At 46.5% G+C, this 21,677-nt stretch overlaps 1 protein-coding gene across 4 annotated transcripts in view; it reads left to right on the top strand.

Annotated features, from left to right (window-relative positions):
• LOC137416877 (semaphorin-6A) overlaps nucleotides 1-21,677 on the top strand; it is a 727,420-nt gene that overhangs the window by 658,187 nt on the left and 47,556 nt on the right. For all 4 annotated transcript variants that reach the window (XM_078781382.1, XM_078781383.1, XM_078781381.1 and 1 more), the window contains exons 12-14: nucleotides 2,787-3,004; nucleotides 6,132-6,263; nucleotides 6,381-6,536. In XM_078781382.1, the coding sequence (XP_078637508.1) occupies nucleotides 2,787-3,004; nucleotides 6,132-6,263; nucleotides 6,381-6,536 (506 nt within the window). The remainder of the gene's footprint in view (nucleotides 1-2,786; nucleotides 3,005-6,131; nucleotides 6,264-6,380; nucleotides 6,537-21,677) is intronic.

The raw sequence follows: 21,677 nt of genomic DNA, 5'->3' as shown, positions 1-21,677 counted from the left end.
CCTTTCAACTCCACTCGACTCGACGCGGGAGTGCTGGCAGCCAAGCGCCAACGAACTGCTCAGTGCCAACTGGGTGTGCTCTCGTGTGTCTCCTGCGACTCCCTACAACCCGAACTGCACTCGAACTGCGACTGGAATGGCGTGTCCTCTCCAACTCTCCACCACCGCTCAACTCTCTGGTGCCTGCCTGCGTCTCCCAGTGCCTGCCACGAACTCAACTCAACTCTTGAAAATGGCGTCCGACCGTCGCCTATATTGGTGGCCGATGACGTCACATTGCGCACTCCTCAGCCAATCAAAGCCTCCCGCGACTCCTGACATCTCCCCCGTTACGCGACCCTGCGGTCCTGGCATAACACGTGCCGGCCAGGTTTTTAGGCCTTTGGAGGTGTACACGGTGGCGGCCAATTGTGGTGGTGTTTTTGACCTGGTTTCCTGTCAATTTAATACGAAGTCCTTGTCAGGGAAAGGGGATTATTTAATGTTGCGCTAAGGACCTAACTAATGTTTATGTGGTTTGCAGTGCCATAAAGGACAAAGGTTTGATTACTAGGTGATACTCACAGGGGCGTTACCTTTAACCCCTCACTATTTAACACTCGAATCTCCAGGTAGATCCACACTCATACATCTTACCCCGACAACCGCCTGAACATCAAGAACTTATTACATGTAGAGTCCCTGTCACGACAGCCGAATACCTACCTATTCAGATCTACCTAGCTCTAGATGTTGCATTACCAAATTCATAACAATATATATATATATATATATATATATATATATATATGTATGTATGTATGTATGTATGTATGTATGTATGTATGTATATATATATATATATATATATATATATATATATATATATATATATGTATGTATGTATGTATGTATGTTTGTATGTATGTATGTATGTATGTATGTATGTATGTATATATATATATATACATATATATATATATATATATATATATATATATATATATATATATATATATATATATATATACATTCACGTGAAAAAGTAAGTACACCCTTGGCTCTAATAGGTGGTATTGCCCCCTTTGGCAGAAACACCCTCAAGTAGGCGTTTCTTATAACTGTCTACCAGTCTCTGACATCGACTGGGAGAAATTTTTGCCCACTCCTCCATGCAGAGTTCTTTCAGCTGTGCGATGTTTGAGGGGTTTCTTGCATGCAAAGCTCGTTTCAAATCCCCCACAACATCTCGATGGGATTTAGATCCGGGCCTTGACTTGGCCATTCCAGAATCCTCCATTTCTTTCTTTTCACCCATTCCTTGGTGGATTTACTGGTATGTTTAGGGTCATTGTCATGTCATGTTGCAAGGTCAACCTTCGGTTGAGCTTCAACTTTCCGACAGATGCCCTCACATTATCCTCAAGCACCCTCTGGTACAATGAAGAATTCATAGTGGATTCTATGATGGTGAGCTGCCCAGGCCCTGATGCAGCAAAGCTGCCCCAAACCATAATATTTCCACCACCATGCTTTCCAGTTGGTATCAGGTTCTTGTGGTCAAATGCTGTCTTTGGTTTTCGTGAAACATGTCTTCTGGTACTGTGGCCAAATAGCTCTATGTTTGACTCGTCTGTCCAGAGCACATTGTTCCAGAAGTGCTGGTCTTTGCCGAGGTGTTCATTGGCAAACTTTAGTTTTGCCCTGATGTTCTTTCTGGACAGCAAAGGTTTCCTCATGGCACACATCACATGTAGATCAAATTTGTGCAGCCTCTTTCTAATGGTAGACTCGTGCACTTTGACATCAACAGTGGCAAGAGCTACCTGTAGGTCCCGTGATGACATTCTGGGGTTCTTAGAGACTTTTCAGCATTTGCGGTTTGCTCTCGGGCTGAACTTGCTGGGGCGGCCTGGCCTGAACAAGTTGGCAGTTGTTTGGAATCTTCTCCACTTGTAGATGATCTTCCGGACAGTCGAATGATTGATTTCAAATTGTTTGGAGATCTTTTTAAATCCCTTCCCTGACTCATAGGCATCGATAACCCTCCCACACATTTCCCTGCTCTCAAATGTTGTGTGCTCTCAAGTGTTTGTGTGCTTCCCCTTCTCTCCCCATCTTGTCTTCCGCCCCCTCTTTTTATATATTTTGTTTGTCTGGTTGATTTGTTTGTGAAGTAAATGTTAGCTCTTTCACGAGCCTCGAAAAACAAACAAACAAAAAAAACCTTCTTTCTGAAGGCCTCAGAGAGCTCTTTTGATCTAGGCATGGTGACACCGCACACTTCAACAACAAAGAGCAAACCAAACAAAATGTCTGAGGTTTAAATAAGACAGGTTCCTCCAAGATCCTCTCTAACGATGTTCTAATCATTTGCACCTGAGCTGGTGCACCTGATTCTAATTTTAGGTATTTGAAGTAGTGATAAATGTAGGGGGTGTACTTACTTTTTCCACATGTGAAATTTGCATTTATGTTTATTTAAATTATACAATGGACTACAAAATGTAAATGTTTCATGATATTTGTTATATTATATCACCTTTATCTATCAATATTGTTGAAATGAAGATCAAATAGCTGTATGTTGAAATATGTTGAAAAAGTCAAAACTTTACATGGGGTGTACTTACTTTTTCACGTGACTGTATATATATATATATATATATAATTATATATATATACTGTATAAGCAATGACATGCTTTATTCTTTCTCATTTGCCTCTCATGCATTCTCCCATGACTCTTTCCAAACCCCCAGGCACCATCCCATTAAAAATATTTCCCTGCACATGTTGTTTTCTAGGTCGTGGTGTCACGTGTGGCGCGGGTATGTAAAAATGATGCTGGTGGCTCCCAGCGGGTTCTTGAGCGTCATTGGACATCATTTGTGAAAGCACGCCTCAACTGTTCCGTGCCTGGGGAATCGCACTTCTACTTCAATGAGTTGCAGGCCGTGACTAATGTCATGAGCATTTCTGGCAGGGATATTGTGCTCGGGACCTTCACTACTCCAGCAAACAGGTAAATTTATAACTTTCTCATTGTTGGTGTTTTGGTGGTTTGTTGGATTGTTTTTTAACCTAGATTTGTAAGTACAGCCATAGGATTGACAGGATAGCTTGAATGTATCCACAATCACCTTTCAGTTATCCAGCCCACGTTTGAATCTCAACCCACCTATAAACTGTCATCCTGGGGTTTCAGATGCAGGCGAGGCATCAATGTGTGCACCAACCTTCGGAATGACGCAGAGTTGGGGGACCTGTTTACCACCACTGGTCGTCAGTGAATGTTAGAAATCCCATGGTGTATTCCCAAAGAGTAGCCGAGTTATTGCCAGTACCTTCTCCAAATTACAAATTGCGTCCACCTTCAGTCGACCATCAGGCCTGGTCTGCCGTTTCATGAAAGACTTGGTCTAAAAACCTTCCCTGGACAACCCCAGAAGGTTGAAATAATTGAGTCTGTTAAAGAAGTAGTAGTGGATATTGGATAATTATGTACAGCCATACTACTACTACTACTACTACCACTACTTCAACTAGCACTATCACTACTACTAATACTTTAAAGGTGCCAATTACAATCCCACCTTGTTTTGTGTTAGCAGAGTGGGGAGTTTGACCCAAGTATTTCACTAATTGGCTGGTCATGCCTGACATTCCATCGAAGGTGGAAAGAATATTCAATTTGATCAAGGTGCCAGCGATACTTCACCTACTCTTCACGAAAGACACTGTACGATCTCTAATGTTCGCCATCTAATGCGAGTATATGGGTTCCCCGTTTTGTTGTCTTTCTGGGGAACAACACGCTCAAAGATCCAATGCCTGAAAAGTGCCAATCCCAAAGTTTATAGTTGGGCCGGGAATCAAATCCAGACTAAACCTGTCAAAAGTAAGTGGTGTTACCTCTGCATCATCATGTTGGCCAAGTCGTCATCGTCATCTTCATCTTCATCTGTACAGCAGTAGAGGATGGGTTCTGTTGAAATCTTACAGTCTTCATATCTTTTAGTTCAGAAAAGTCGAGCCAACATACCAAGGAAAAGAAAATAATCCTTCCCTTTCTCGTTCCATTCCCCAGGTTTTTCTTTCCCCCATTAATTTATTCCTAGATAATTTTGGGACAGTTGCACTGATTTTGGAGAAATTTACCGGGATGATATGATGTGTAAATGGAGTAAATGGACGCTGCGAAACAATCACTGCTGCTTTTATGGTCCCTCCATTTAATGGCAGATCTCTCTTTTATGGCCATTCCTTTTCCCACTCAATATTTGAAGCACGGATGCAATCTTTAAGCCAGAAATGAAACTTAAGCTATTGTTAGCGTGCTTGCAACATAAAGTATTTAAAATCAAAACGATATGGTATTCATACAATACTTAACCCGTGCAGTCTATTGGTATGAGCTAGCTCTTCTGTTTTTTGAGGATTTTTTTTATTTTATCCAACATGGCTGCCAGACCATGTGATCAATGACGTTATACATTTGCATTCTCCAATATCATTGTTGCGTAAATCACGCTCAATAAATTTCAAACTGATCGGACTAAGCGTTTTACTTGTCGAATTGTGACGTTATAATGCAGGCACCAATGACATCATCGTTAACAACAATTATTCCCCATGCGGAGTTCTTTACAATGAGCCACGTTTCATTTTTTTCCCTGGAGCTGTTTTATTTTTTCCACGATGACGCCTGTACCATGTGACTGACCTATGACATAATCATTATAATTTTAAAATTATACATGTGTAGACACATACTATGATGAAAATTTGTGTCATTTATGTCAATCGGACCAACATTTGCTGAGACAATGAATTCTGAAAATGCAGATGTGTACGTATGTACGTAACCGATTGCTTAGCCTCGTTTTGGCTTCGCGGACACAGGGTAACAAGGTTTTGCCTTTTTATCCTGGACTATCTCTCTGTTTTCTGCCCCAGCACAGTTCCACTGGGCTACACATTCTAATCCAGGAAATTCCCTCCTGATTAACCAGCCAGCATCAGGAGTGTATATTCACCACCATTCATTTGTCTCCCGTTTCCCCCACCCATGGAACATCTCCCTTTTTACTTCCTTATATTGCTTCACATTGTCGCCATCTCTCAGACCACATCATCACCCATACCCTTGATTATCCCAGGTAATCTGGACTCCTCCAACCCCCATTGCCACCACCAACCACTCTATTTTTTAAAAATGTATGATTTATGTCTTCCTACATCCTAACTCCGCTACTTGTATTTTTACATCTCTCTTCATCCTATGTTGTCTTACGGTCCATGAGCTCTGCTTATATATACACTTTTTTAAATGCACAAAAATTAACAATTTCCACAAATTTGAAATGGATAACCTGATGCTGATGAAATTTGCAGAAGTTATTTATCACATACCTGTCGATGAAATCATAATTGAGCACCAAAGGCATGTTAGCAACTTTAAGAGACAACCTAGGTAAGTCCAGGGCTTAGCCGTTAGGGTGCCGGCTTGGGATCCTAGGATCCTGGGTTTGAATCCCGGTCGATCGCTGAATTAACACCAGGGGGGTTGACTCAGCCTGTCATCCTTCCGAGGTCCGCAAATTGAGTACCAGTTCACTGGTAATTCCCAGCATGTCGCAAGAGGCGACTAACAGGGTTGGCAACAGGAAGGACATCCGGCTGTAAAACATTGCTTCAAAAAAGGGGACCACGGTGCCCAAAAAAGGCCAACCCCTGCTCTGTGGGGACATATGGCCTCTAAAGGTGGTTCTAGGTAAGTCCAGGCCACATTTGGATCATTGATAAGTTAGTCTGGATCAAGCAAAATTGTCAGAAGATTCAATGCATTTTAAATGGATGTCTTCACTCAATCTCAGAGACTTCTTTATCACATCAAGGATGAGCTGTGAACTTCTTGGCATTCATGGTCATCAATCAAGTAATACAAAAATTCTGTTATAAAAAATGTGAAACTTTTCCCAGCTTAGAGTAATTAAGGTTAATTAATTTAAGAGCTTACTCAGAAGTTTTGCCACCAATAGTTGCCAATTCTTAATATTACTGCATGTTATAGTTGAGGAATGTAGTTGTAGTGAATGAGATAAAAGACGAGATGAGTGCTGTGTGCAAGTGTGTAATGGTGCTCGCAGCATTCCTGGCTCGGCGGTGTGTGCCTTCGACATGGCGACCGTACAAGCAGCTTTTCTGGGTCGATTCAAAGAACAACGTCCTGGGGATGCAGGCTGGGCTATGGTTCCAGAAGAGCGACTTCCTGATCCGAGGTTGGCTTAAAAAGTGCACAACATTACTCACCACTGAGAGTTATATATCATTGACTCGACGGGAAGTGATGCCCATTGGCCTTGTTTCATTTTACTTTGTTACTTCCTTACGACCAGGCCTGGAAGCTGTGCTAGATCGGGCCCAGCCATGTCCTATAGCAGTTCTCAGTTATTTCCTGATGACAATCTGTTGTTTCTGAAAAGCCATCCGCTACTGGATGGGTCTGTGCCATCTCTCGGGGAGCAGCCTTGCTTCACCCGCACGATTGTCAGGTCAGTGCTGCCATTACTACCGACATGATAACACGGTGTTACCAACACACACACACACACACACACACACACATATATATATATATGACTGGCTCTGGCAAAAGCAGACACTTGGGGGAAAAAATCTAAATTGAGATTTTGATATAATCTGATTCCCCCATGCTTTTCTCTTTCATTTGATATATACATTATGTTAATTGGATAAAAACTAACGAAGTTATGATATTTTAATGACAATTATGTTTTCGTTTAAACAATGGAGATAATTAGGTTCAAAGTTCACAATACAGTTCACACTCACAAAGAATGTGCATACGTGGAGCTTTTCATTCATACCAAACATATATGGATACCAAACATCTTGCAGAGGACAGCAGGTTTTCCTCGAGGATTTTTCTGTATTTTCCCTTCTATCCTGACCAGTGTCCCAGTCCCTGCTGATGAGAAACGTCCCCATAACATGATGCTGCCACCACATTGATTCGCAGTAGGGCTGGTGTTCTTTGGGTGATGTGCTGTGGTTGGGTTTGTGCCAAACGTAACGTTTTGCATTTAGGCCAAAAAGTTCCATCTCGGTTTTGTCAGACAACAAAACGTTTTGCCACATGGCTTCAGAATCTCAAACAGGACTCAAGGTGGTCTTTTTGAGTAATGGCTTCCTTTTTGCCACACTACTCCACAAGCCAGACTTTTGAGTGATTGGGATATTGGTGTCACATGCACACAGTGACCAGTCTTTCCCATAAAGGCCTGTAGCTCTTTCACAGTTGCCATTGGCCACTTGGTCGCCATTGGCTACTCCATTGGACTCTCTGATCAGTCTCCTCCTTGCTTGGTCATCCAGTTTGGCGGGGTTGGCCTGATCTAGGCAGGGTCTTGGTGGTACCATACACCTTCCACTTCTTAATGATTGCCTTGACTGTGCTCCAAGGGATATTCAAGGCCTTCCAAATATTTTATACCCATCCCCTGATCTGTGCCTTTCCACAACTTTATCCCAGAGGTATTTTGAATGCCCCTTGGTGCTCATGGTTGAGTCTTTGCTGTGAAATGCATTACCCAGCAGAGGAAACCTACAGGAACAGCTGATTTTATTCTGAAATAATCATAATCACTACAATTTAACAAAGGTAGAGGCCAATTAACTTGGTGTGTGATTTTGAAGGTGATAGGTTACACCTGAGCTATTTTACAATTGCTATTACATGGGGGGTAGACACCTATCCAACCAAGATATTCAAGTTTTGTGTTGTTAACTAATTTCTTGAAATTTGTAGAATTTGTTTTTCACTTGGAAGCTGTGGGTTATGATGTGTAAATAAAGTTGGGAAAATCCGATTTAATGCATTTTAAATTCAGGCTATAAGGTAAAAAAAGGTGAACATTTTGAAAGGGGATATATATATATATATATATATATATATATATATATATATATATATATATATATATATATATATATATATATATATATATATATATACACACACACACACACACACACACATACACACACACACACACACACTAGCAGAAGTACCCGGCATTGCCGGGTGGGGGAAGGGAGGGGAGGGGGAATGGGGGGGGAGAGGAGGAGAGGGTGGGGAGGGGAGAAGAGGGGGAGAGGGGAGAAGAGGGGGGGATGGGGAGGGGGAGGGATAGGAGGGGGGAAGGGGGAGGGGAGAAGGGGAAGGGGTAGGGGTGAGGGGAGGGGGAAGGGGTAGGGGGGAGGGGGAGGAGAGAAGGGGAGTGGGTAGGGTGGAGGGGGGAGGGGGAGGGAAGAAGGGGAGGGGGAGGGGAGGGGAGGAGGGAGGGGGAGGGGGAGGGGGGAGTCAAGTCAGAAGTCATTGTCGTCAATTGAATGTCGCATTTATTTTTTATTCCCTGTCAAATGGCATTGGTCCCGCATTCCGAACCCGGAAGTCGGAAGTCATTGTCGTCAAAGTTGAAAAATTAACATTACGAAATACGCTGATGACGTCATCATTTTAAAACCCGAAGGTTTTTTAAACATTTAAGGTGTGGTGTAGTTTCTCTGGGACGTACTGATTCCGAATATGAAGTTGAAAAATTAACGTTCCGAAATACGCTGATGACGTCATAATTTTAAAACGCGAAGTTTTTTAATTTTAAGGTGTGCTGTAGTTGCTCTGAGACGTACTGATTCCGAATATGCCTTTGGTTTTGCTCTGCGATGAGTAGTTCTCGAGTTATAAGAGGACAAACAAACAAACATACTTTACTGCTTTATATATATAGAAGAAGATATATATATGCACAATTCAACTTGTGATATTCCATGCTGGAACATTTGTGAATATGTCAGTGGTAATGACATCTTTTCTTTCCAAGCCTGAATGAAAACCACCTCTGGTTACCTACCTGTATTGTTTTTTCATTCAAACTTGCAAAGAAAAAACCAAAAGAGTCTTTACTCCAGACAGTCACAAGTAGGTTATCCATTTGACATTTTAAGCAGTGTTAATAATGTGTAGAGCATGAAGGAAGGCAACATGTATTCTTGTGCATTCCCAATGTTGGATGGTTGTTGTAATTCGGCAAAAGTTCATATTCAGTTAAATAACGCCTGAGATAGTTGCTTAATTGGTCTCTTAAAACGTCTTCAGCAGCATTGTACAATATTTCAGGCAAAATACTTAACCCTGAAAAAACCTTGAGAAACATGACCTGTCATTCTTCATGGGGTATCGTGTTCTATGAACTCTCTAGTTTCTATGGATTCCCTGTAGATTAATCACGTTCAGAATCTATATGTTGAGGTGGCTGGATTTCCCTGTCCATCTGTCTTTCCCTCTGTCTGTCACGCTCTTTTCACTGGGGAGGCATTATTTAGGCGAGGTCTCTATGGACATGGACGTCTTCCCGGCGTCCAGCACTCAGCTTGTCTATCCGGCGACGGGATGCATGCCAGAAGCTAGGCGTCGTGCTGACGGATTTAGTAAGATGGCGGTGTCATAGACAGACATCTAGGACATCATTACTGTGTTACGTCTTGTGATAGGTTAGGCCTTTATGGCGGTGTATTTTCACGACTCTTTTCAATTGCATTTTGCAACTGGAACTAGAACGCCACTCAGTAGAGCGCATACTCCTGCCGTGGGTCAAGTTGGAATAGTACGATTTCACAAAAGTTTGAGGGAGTAGTTCAGTGACAACACAAGACAAGACAACACAAGACAGACACTGCACAGATATATATTTAGAATATATAGAAGATAATGTTTTAAAAAAACAAGGCAATTTCACTTACATTTTCGGATTCAGCGTTCAATTCCATTTCCATATAGGTGTGTATTTTGTATATAGGTGATGTTAAAAAAAACAGTTTTAAAGTATTATACGTATCAAACGATACATTTTATGAAACGGGGAAACCTAATACACACTTTGGTGGTTTTAAAATGACAGAATATGTCTTTATTAGAAAAAAAAATGAACATTGAAGACGACACTGCTAACAAAATACACCGCTCTAACGCATAACCACGAGTTTAAACTACATTTACAACAAATATGAAAACTATTGTCATATCACAATGCTAAATATAGAATATATAGAAGATAATGTTAAAAAAAAAAAAGAGCCCTATCTTCCAATGGTAAACAATCCTTCAAAACATTCCTGGGTCCGGAATAATATCCTGAGCTTCACCAAAAACTAGTCAATTCTTCCTTATCCCAAGGGCAATCATCCCACCAACTTTCATCCAAATCCGTTCAGAACTTTTCCAGATATCTTGTTCACAAACACACGAACACACACGCACACACACACACACACACACACACACACACACACACACACACACACACAGGCACACACGGACACGATCGAATGCATTACTCCCTGGCGGGAGTAAAAAGAAAACCGACGTAATGGCTGATCCACTGGGAACATAAAACAAATTCATTACATAGTTTTTTGGTGAATAATTGTGCATATTACTAAAAATCAATGCCACGTTGTTAGCAATAAACAAAATGTTTCTGGAAAAAAGAAAATTGCAAATATTGACTGCTACTGTAACGTGTATATATATATATATATATATATATATATTTTATAAACAGGAATCAAATTCCTGCGAGGAGCTAATTGTGAAAAATGCTGACTCAATACGGGACTCGAACCACAGACCTCCATTGATTACGCATCAACAGCCCACTGCTAGACACAGATACAACAGATACAACAGCTCACTGTATATATATAGATAAGTTACATTGTTCATTTACCTTCGGCGAAGCGTTAGCAATGTATTGGGTCCTCAAAAATTAGAGTGTTGTGTCTCTTTCAAGATTAACACCAAGAAACTCAAATATTTATGTAATCTTACCATAATTCACCAAATGTCTGTCTGTCTGTCTGTCTGTTCCCAAGTACCGCAAAAAACGGCTGAACCGATCGCAACGAAATTTTGGGTGGCTAATCCTGGGATCCCCTGGAGCAAAATAGGCTATATTGTTTTTCCAATTTTTTCCCAATTTTCCAATTTTCCAGTTTTTCCAAACACGATGGAATAATATTTACCGATATGAACAGTGATGTGGCTTTTATTGAAATTCTATAAATACTGTTTAGATTTTGATGATTTGCGTGTGATATGATTCAACAGATGTTTATATAAATCGTTTAAAATAAAATAAAAGCCTTCAATTTCTGATTTTTTGCCTTTTCATTTGGGCCTCCCAATTGAAGCCCCGCCCATAGGGCGGGTACCGTTGCTAGTTTGTTAAATTGGTAATTTGCTATAGATTGTCTGCAATGGATGGCCTCCCTCATGTGGGTAATTAAAGGGAGAATAAGGGTATTGTTTGTAAAATGATTTATCCATAAATCCTTTTAAGGATTTATAATCCCTAACATTCAAAAGAATCAAGAAAGAAAAATTTCTTTCATCCTGAGGTGTGATGGTGGTGGGTACTGTGGGTGTGATGGTTGATGGGGGATTGTGGAGGGGTGGGGGTGTGTGATGGTGGTGGGTATTGTAGGGGTGATGGTTGTTCGGGGATTGTGGAGGGATGGGGGTGTGTGATGGTGGTGGGTATTGTGGGGATGATAGTTGATGGGGGATTGTGGAGGGATGGGGGTGTGTGATGGTGGTGGGTATTGTGGGGATGATAGTTGATGGGGGATTGTGGAGGGGTGGGGGTGTGTGATGGTGGTGGGTATTGTAGGGATGATAGTTGATGGGGGATTGTGGAGGGATGGGGGTGTGTGATGGTGGTGGGTATTGTGGGGATGATAGTTGATGGGGGGTTGTGGAGGGATGGGGGTGTGTGATGGAGGTGGGTATTGTAGGGGTGATGGTTGTTGGGGGATTGTGGAGGGATGGGGGTGTGTGATGGTGGTGGGTATTGTGGGGATGATAGTTGATGGGGGATTGTGGAGGGGTGGGGGTGTGTGATGGTGGTGAGTATTGTAGGGGTGATGATTGATGGGGGATTGTGGAGGGATGGGGGTGTGTGATGGTGGTGAGTATTGTAGGGGTGATGGTTGTTGGGGGATTGTGGAGGGGTGGGGGTGTGTGATGGTGGTGGGTATTGTGGAGATGATGATTGATGGGGGATTATGGAGGGGTGGGGGTGTGTGATGGTGGTGGGTATTGTAGGGATGATAGTTGATGGGGGATTGTGGAGGGGTGGGGGTGTGTGATGGTGGTGGGTATTGTAGGGATGATAGTTGACGAGGGGTCGTGGGGGATGGTGGAGGAATGGTGTCGGGGGAGTGGTGCTGGTTGGTCTTACAAGATGTAGCCATCTCTGTTGCTTCATCACAGTTCTCTGTAAAATGTTCCGAGCACAAAAGCATATATCTTGTAAGCCTGATCCACAGGTATTTCGGAGAAACTTCATCTAATTTCTGGCAAACCAAGGGTCTTTTGGCCATTGGTGTTGCATGAAACCATCTTGGTTTGTGTTACTACAACCACCAAGGACGCTTCACCTCGGCATATTTGTGAAAAATCAAAAAATATTCGCCGTTTGACTTAAATCGTACTGCGATGTAACCCGTAGACAGTATGAAAATGGTGGTCGACTTCCTGAGTGTGACATCACGGTGCACTCACTTGTGAGCTGTCTGGCCTGGGTTAAAATCTCTGCCAATATATAAACTGTCAACCTGGTGTTTCTCAAGCAGGACAATGTATGCACAATGTATGTACCGTCCATCAGAAGAAAGTTGACCTGGAGGACCTGCCTGCCAGCACTGGTCATTTGTGGATGTTACCAATTCCATGGTATATTTCACAAAGAGTAAGCAAGTAATCCGCACAACCCTGAGCAAATTACTAATTCCTTACACCTTCAATGGAACTCCGGCTGTTCTTCGAAAAATGTTCTCCGGCTGACCTCACAAGAAGCTGGAAATAATTGGTGCTGTTGTTGTAGTAGTAGTAGTAGTAGTAGTAGTAGTCGTAGTAGTTGTAGTAGTAGTAGTAGTAGTAGTAGTAGTAGTCGTATAAGTAGTGGTAGTAGTAGTAGTAGTAGTAGTAGTAGTAGAATAAGTAGTAGTAGCGGTAGTAGTAGAAGTAGTTGTAGTTGTAGTAGTAATAGTCGTAGTAGTAGTAGAAGTAGTTGTAGTAGTAGTAGAAGTGGTAGTAGTAGTAGTAGTAGTAGTCATCGTAGTTGTTGTAGTTGTTGTAGTAGTAGTGGTAGTAGTAGTAGTCGGAGTAGTAGAAGTAGTAGTAGGTCTGGTAGTGGTAGTAGTAGTAGTACTAGGATTAGTAGTGGTAGTAGTAGTCGGAGTAGTAGTAGTAGTAGTTGTTCTGGTAGTGGTAGTAGTAGTAGTAGTAGGATTAGTAGTGGTGGTAGTAGTAGTAGGATTAGTAGTGGTAGTAGTAGTAGTAGGATTAGTAGTGGTAGTAGTAGTAGTCGGAGTAGTAGAAGTAGTAGTAGTTCTGGTAGTAGTCGGAGTAGTAGTAGTAGTAGAGGTAGTAGTAGTAGTAGTTGTTGTAGAATTAGTAGTAGTAGTAGTGGTAGTAGTTGTAGTCGTAGTAGTAGTGGTCGTAGTAGTTTTTTATCTAAACTTGTTTGGGACAGTGGCCCCTATATTGATCTTATGATAAGTAAGTTAGAAGGCACTGTGTCATTTAATTTAGCAAACATTTCATCTACTTATTTTCCATAAATAAATAAATCCAGCTGTGGTGCATGCTCAAAGTAAATGTAACTCTTGTTGACATGAAAACTTTCCAGGGAATGCATAATCTACTTACGTTTACCCACTCACATGGGGTTCGCAATGCGTAAGTAAATATTTTGAGGCGTTGGCATTGCTGAAGTGATTGAACACAAGGGAAGGTGTGCTGTTCCCATATGAGAACTGCACTCAAGGTACTGTAACCCCAAGTTGGAATGTCATTGTACCAGACTCAGTAGTGTAACGGATAGAGGTTTAAATCCCGGCTGACTCATACCAAAGACTTTAAAAATGGTACTTCCTCCTTCCTTGCTTGACGCTCATCATTTAGAAGGATGGACCAAAGACAAACAATGCTGGGAAGGCAATGGCAAACCACCTAGTATAACCCTTTCCAATAAACTGCTTTGTCAGCACCAAGGCTCTGAAAAGATCACGGTACATCAAAATCTAATAAAGTCATTGTAGTTAATGTGAAATTAAACAGAACATACATAAAAGAGATTTTCGAAATGAGCATCTTAGAGGTGAGCAGGTTTATTGGCCGATGAGTCGTTTTATGTAGAATCCTTTAATTAATGTTGCTGAAATATTAAGTTCCTGTCATCATGATGTCACGAGTTAAAATGTTTAATTGCATTGTATTCGCGAGTTTGCCCTGGACTCTTTAAAAACTGATTGACATGATACAAACATCGTTTTGTTCATAAATTTTACATTTCTTGATTCAGAATATTCTACGCACTGCAAGAACAACTGTAGCTTCTAATTGGCTGTTTTGGCAGAAAGGGGTGAAGTCATTTAAGTGATGCCATCGTGAAATCTTGTGATGACACTTCCAAAAGTTTAACGAGTATTTTCTTTTTTAAGAGGGGATTCAGTTCTGTACAGCATTGGCAATATAGCTCAGACATACCATGCTTGGCTTTCAGCCTGGTGTTGGCTTAGCGGTTAGGGTGCCGGCTTGGGATCCAAGGATCCTGGGTTTGAATCCCGGTCGATCGCTGAATTAACGCCAGGGGGGTTGACTCAGCCTGTCATCCTTCCGAGGTCCGCAAATTGAGTACCACTTCACTGGTAATGCCCTGTGTGTCGCAAGAGGTGACCAACAGGGTTGGTGGCAGGAATGGCCTCCAGCCGTAAAACATTGCTTCAAAAAGGGGACCACGGTGCCCAAAAAAGGTCAATCCCCGCTCCGCGGGGAAAAATGGCCTCTAAAGGTGGTTCATACCATACTTGGCTTTGAGTCGTCTACGCAAACGACTAGTCAGTCTCCCTCAAGATGAGTGCCGGTGGACAAAATAAACTCGAAAGCATCTCGAAATGCAAAGACTGTCCACGTCCGCCTTGTACCCAAACTAAACTTGAAAACTACAGCTTAAAAAAAATTGTACATCTTACTATAATTCCCCAAATGTCCGTCTGTCCGTTCGAAGGTACCGCAAAAATGGCTGAACCGATCGCAACGATATTTTGGGTGGGTATTCCTGGGACACTTTGGAGTAAAATAGGCTATTGTAGCGGCTGCCGCTGAGTTTTCACAATCGCCTTGCACCTATCAAGGACGCGGAGCGATCACCATGCCGGGCTCGTCCAGGACGCCCAGGCTCGCCCTCAACTTGCCAGGCCGCAGCCAGGACGCTGGGCCACGCCCCCTGGCGCCGGGCCTGGGCAAACCCCCTGGCGGAATAGATATATATTGCTGACTGATAAACGGTTTTTCAGAGTGCCTGAGTGTTTGATTTCATTAAAGCAACTCAGATGAATTCTAGCTTTTTGTCGCGTCCATTCTTCCGATCGACGTGGGAGCCCCGGCTCCTTCATTGGTGACCTATCGACATGGACACGGCAGTCGCCCTTAAACTGCCTACCTTCTGGGAGGCTCACGCGGCGGTTTGGTTCGCACAGGCGGAGTCCCTGTTCGCCCTGCGAGGCATCACGGCCGACGACACCCGCTTCCACCATGTGGTAGCTGCGCTCGGGTCGGTTACCGTGGCCCGCGCCCTGAGCCTCCTCGAAAGCCCGCCAGCCGCTGACAAATACGGCGCGATTAAGAAGCTGCTCCTCGATGCTTTCGCCCTCCCATCGGCGGAACGCGCACGGCGCCTGCTCGATCTGCCTGAGCTCGGCGACACGCGCCCTTCCGAGCGCATGGACTACATGCTTTCACTGCTCGGCGAGCACTCTCCGGCATTCCTGTTCCGGGAGCTGTTCTTCCGTCAGCTGCCTAACCCGGTACGCCTCGCCCTGGCAAGCACGACGATCACAGATCCCCGGGCCCTTGCCAGAGAAGCCGACAAGATCTCCGCCGCAGGACAGCGCATCGTAGCGGCGACATGGGACCCACCGCCGTCCGACGCAACACCCAGGGCGCCCGAGCACCCGGCACGGTCGACGGCCGAACTGCCGACGCCATTGGCGGCCGCTCTACCGAGCCGACCACCTCCGGCACGACGACCGAGGCCTCCACCTGACCAAGCGTGGTGTTACTATCATGCCAGGTTCGGACAGAAGGCCCGGACATGCCGACCCCCGTGCACCTTCGGCAGGCCGGGAAACGGCCGGGCCGGCGTTCATTACCAGCCATGAGCGCCGGCCACACGGGCAACTTACTGTTCATCACGGATAAAGCGTCCGGACGGCGCTTCCTGTGCGACACCGGCGCCCAACTGAGCGTCATACCCGCCTCTGACCAGGACAGGCAATCCGCGGTTTGCGGCCCCTCCTTAGTTGCGGCCAACGGATCGACTATCCGCACCTTCGGCCCGCGCAACGTCACCCTCTGCTTCGGCGGCCAACGCTTTGCTTGGACGTTTGTAACCGCCAACGTGCCCGTGGCTCTGCTAGGCGCCGACTTCCTCTGCGCACACGGACTGCTGGTGGACGTCCAACGGCGTCGTTTAATCAACGCTGAAACCTTCAGCTCCCTGGTATGCACATTGAGCAGCTCCGCGCCGACCGAGCTGGCATGCGCCGTCCCGGCGGCGAACGAGTTTGCTCGCCTGCTCACGGAGTTCCCGGCCCTCACGCGGCCGACGTTTTCGGCCGTCGCAGTACGGCATGGGATCGAGCACCACATACCAACCACGGGCCCGCCGGTCTACGCCAGGGCCCGCCGCCTCGACCCAGCCAAGCTCGCCGTAGCGAAGGCCGAATTCGACGCGTTGGAGCACCTCGGCATCGTGCGGCGCTCCGATAGCGCGTGGGCCTCGCCACTGCACATCGTGCCAAAGCCGGGGGGTGGATGGCGCCCGTGTGGCGACTACCGCCGTCTCAATGACGCTACCACCCCCGACAGGTACCCGATCCCGCATATCCAAGACTTCTCCGCCCGTCTGGCGGGACGGGTCATTTTTTCGAAAATTGACCTCATACGGGGATATCACCAGGTACCTGTCAGGGCGGCCGACGTCCCTAAAACGGCAGTCATCACGCCGTTCGGCTTATTCGAATTCTTGTGGATGCCGTTTGGTCTCAAGAACGCGGCTCAGGCGTTCCAGCGCTTGATGGACGGCGTGCTGCGTGACCTGCCGTTCCTTTTCGTTTACCTGGACGACATCCTCGTCGCCAGCACGTCCCGGGCCGAGCACCTCCTCCACCTCCGGACACTGTTCGAGCGCCTCAGCGAGCACGGCCTCATCGTCAACCCGGCCAAATGCCACTTCGGCACGACGGCCGTTGATTTTTTGGGCCATCACATCACCAAGAACGGGGCCGTGCCGCTGCCAACCAAGGTCGAGGCCATCACCACGTTCCCGCGTCCCCGCACCATAAAGGCCCTGCAGGAATTCCTGGGAATGGTGAATTTTTATCACCGCTTCGTGCCCCGCGCTGCTCAGCTCATGCGGCCCCTCTACGAAGCCCTCCGGGGCATGCCGGCCAAGCACGACATCGCCTGGTCCGCAGCAATGGATGCGGCCTTCCAAGGCTCAAAGCGGGCCCTCGCCGACGCAACACTGCTCGCTCACCCGGTGCTCAACGCTCCCATCGCCCTCACCACGGATGCCTCCGACTACGCGGTGGGCGCCGTACATGAGCAATGGGTGAACGGGGTTTGGCAGCCACTCGCTTTTTTCAGCCGGCAGCTCCGGCCGAACGAGCTCAAATACAGCACGTTTGACCGGGAGCTCCTCGGTCTACACCTGGCCGTCCGCCATTTCCGCCACCTCCTGGAGGGCCGACCTTTCACGGCGTTCGTCGACCACAAGCCGTTGGTTTACGCCATGGCCAAGGTCACGGAGCCATGGTCGGCCCGCCAACAGCGCCACCTCTCCGCCGTGTCGGAGTTTACCACGGACATCCGGCACGTCGCCGGCAAAAACAACGCCGTGGCCGACTGTCTTTCCCGGGCCAGCGCGAACGCGGTCCACCTGGGCGTGGATTTTGCGCTTATGGCGGCGGACCAAACCACCGACACCACGGTGCAAGCCCTCCGGGCGGCGGACACGGGCCTCCGCCTGGCCGACATCCCCTGCGCGGACACTGTCCTGCTCTGCGACGTCTCCCAAGGCCAGCCTCGCCCCATCGTGCCCGTCGCCTGGCAACGCCGCATCTTCGCCTCCCTCCACGGCCTTTCCCACCCGGGCCGGAAAGCTTCCCAGAAGCTGGTGTCGGCGCGTTTCGTCTGGCACGGCCTTCGTCGGGACGTCCGCGATTGGACCAGCGCCTGCACGGCCTGCCAACGGGCCAAGGTCCACCGACACACCCAGGCCCCGCTGGCACCTTTCACCGTGCCCGAACGACGTTTCGACCACGTCAACGTGGATCTGGTGGGCCCCCTCCCCCCGTCACGGGGGTTCACACACCTGCTCACCATGGTGGACAGGACCACCAGGTGGCCGGAGGCCGTTCCCCTCGTCTCCACCACCACCGCCGACGTGGCGCAGGCTTTCATCGCCACCTGGGTCGCCCGCTTCGGCGCACCGGCGGACATCTCGTCAGACCGCGGTCCACAGTTCACCTCCGAGCTGTGGGGCGCGGTCGCCCGCAACCTGGGGATCAAGCTCCACCGTACTACGGCCTACCACCCCCAAGCAAACGGGTTGTGCGAGCGATTCCACCGCTCCATGAAGGCCGCGCTCATGGCCGGCCTTCAAGACGTCGGGTGGGCCGACCGGCTGCCGTGGGTCCTTTTGGGCCTTCGCACGGCCCCCAAGGAGGACCTCCAGGCATCCACCGCCGAGCTTGTCTATGGCCAGGTGCTACGCGTCCCGGGCGAATTTGTGCCCGACGCTACCAGTCCCTGGTCCGCAGCTCACCAGCGCTCGGACCTCCAGGAGGCCGCCCGACGGTTTGCCCCCGTGCCAACATCCCACCACGGTGACCCCCAGTCCTACGTCCCCCCAGCACTCCGCACAGCGGAGTATGTTTTTGTGCGTCACGACGCACATCGGTGGCCACTCCAGCCGCCGTACGACGGGCCCTTCCGGGTGCTGCGACGGGACGACAAGTCGTTCGTCATCGACATCGGCGGCAGGTCGGACCGGATTGCTGTGGACCGCCTCAAGCCGGCGCACGTGGACGTCGACCACCCACCACGGGTGGCCCTTCCGCCGCGGCGAGGCCGTCCCCCGTCCACGGTGCCCCCCACTCGACCGCCCACCACCTCACCGGACCCCCTCCCACGACCCGCCAGGGGTCGCTTCGGCCGGGTCATCAGGACCCCCCTCAAATTGACCCTGCCGGTGCAAGTCGATTCTGGGGGGACGTGTGTAGCGGCTGCCGCTGAGTTTTCACAATCGCCTTGCACCTATCAAGGACGCGGAGCGATCACCATGCCGGGCTCGTCCAGGACGCCCAGGCTCGCCCTCAACTTGCCAGGCCGCAGCCAGGACGCTGGGCCACGCCCCCTGGCGCCGGGCCTGGGCAAACCCCCTGGCGGAATAGATATATATTGCTGACTGATAAACGGTTTTTCAGAGTGCCTGAGTGTTTGATTTCATTAAAGCAACTCAGATGAATTCTAGCTTTTTGTCGCGTCCATTCTTCCGATCGACGTGGGAGCCCCGGCTCCTTCACTATATTGTTTTTCCTTTTTTCCCACCAATTTTCCAAGTTTTCCAATTTTCCAGTTTTTCCAAACACAATGGAATAATATTTACCGATATGAACAGTGATGTGGCTTTTGTTGAAATTCTACTTACCAGGAGAGAGTTGATCGACTCCTGATGAACTCTTCCGATATAAACGTGCGGCTCCGAAGTAACATGGCAGCGTGTGCACAGCGACTGAGAAACAGGTGTAGCGGCCGCTTCCGTGTTCCAGATTCGGCGCGCACTCTTCACACATAAACGTGCGACTGAGAAAGACGTGTGGTGGCCGTTCCGTTTTGCAGAATTAAATCTTTTTTCAAAATGGGCGCCATGTACTGTTTATATTTTGATGATTTGCATGTGACATGATTCAACGGATGTTTATATGAATCGTTTAAAATAAAATAAAAAGCCTTCGATTTCTGATATTTTGCCTTTTCATTTGGGCCTCCCAATTGAAGCCACGCCCGTAGGGCGGGTACCGTTGCTAGTTTTATTAATTTGTGTTGGCAATATTCTCATAATAAAAGTTTATTGATATTCTCGATTCCGTCCATGGATTTCCATCCAAAGCCATCCCATCTTTACTCACCTTCTTCCCACTCATAAAAGCAAAAGGGCATTCCCAGTCGAAAAAGCAGAATATGTAATGCTTTCTGCTCCCATATCCTGCCACCACCGACTTCACAGAAACACATCACAATTTTAAGAGAAAATAGTCGGAAATAGTAACAAACCTGCATAACCTCTGCAGTTAAAGCTCTGCTTGAGAGAAGGGGTTATATTATATCAGGTAAATGCTGGAGGGTTCTAAAAGGTAAATTCTAAGGGATTCTCAAGGGCAGTTCTGAATGGTTCTAAAAAGTAAAATATAGAGATTGAGGGCGGAGTCAGTTGAACTTTCCAACCAATGGATGGTACTCGCACGGACTCACACACGGCTCCTTTTATATACTGTAATACAGTATGACTTTGCTCTTTCAGATTTAGACACAATTCTTAAATATTTTCTCGATTTTCTAAGAATAAAGTTTTTTTTGAAAATTTGATGAAAAAAACTCATATGGTTAAAAAAAGTTATGGCCTGGACAGAGACAGAAAGACACACACACTTTACCACCTTGGGAAACAAGGTGCGACCGATGTGAGAGGTTTAAGGTCAAAGACTAAAGTGAGTTTCATATCTTTGATTCGATCTCTTCGATGTTCAACATTTTTACAAGACGATGTAAAATATCCCTCCTCCCACATTTAACACTTGATCTTGGATGCAATTCCTTTGATCTTTGACCCTTGGACTTTGATCCAGACCCTTACTTTATAGCCAGCCCTCCATCCACCTATATTTCCTTATTTTGATCTGACGAAGGACGACCGCTGGAAACGTCACCTGCCCCTCGTTTCCCACATCCACAGGGTGACCCAAAAATATATAGAACCCACCTTTTGTCTAATATATTCTGTCTTACTAATGACAACAAACTGTTTTTTTCAGGTGATTGAAGAAGAGTGAACCACAAGAAAGACTCCGAATGTTGGTGACGATTCTTCCCTGCCATAAAGATGCCATGGACAATTAGGCAAAATACTTATTCTGTGGAGATGTTTCTAAATATAGACTTCTACAAGAGGACTCGAACAGTAACAGTAAAAGTGCTGGAGGACCAACACATTTGGGATGTCCTCAAGATGTAAGGTCTCCTGATAACAATGACAATGTCCGTGATTCAGTGAGTAGACCGAAGAAATCTCTCAGGCATCGGAGTCGAGAGCTTGTAATACCACGTGGATCAGTGAGAAGAATTCTAATCTACGATGTGAAACTTCATCCATGTACAGAATTCCGATTAAACACAAACTGACTGCTGCACATATGCAGAAAAGAATGTGCCAGTGGTTTGCGGCCAAGATTGATGAAAGGAACTTGGTCGACAATGTCTGGTT

This window comes from Myxine glutinosa, chromosome 7 (genome assembly GCF_964187855.1).
Source record: "Myxine glutinosa chromosome 7, kmMyxGlut1.1, whole genome shotgun sequence".
Lineage (NCBI taxonomy): Eukaryota > Metazoa > Chordata > Myxini > Myxiniformes > Myxinidae > Myxine > Myxine glutinosa.
This window is presented reverse-complemented; position numbering and strand designations above follow the sequence as displayed.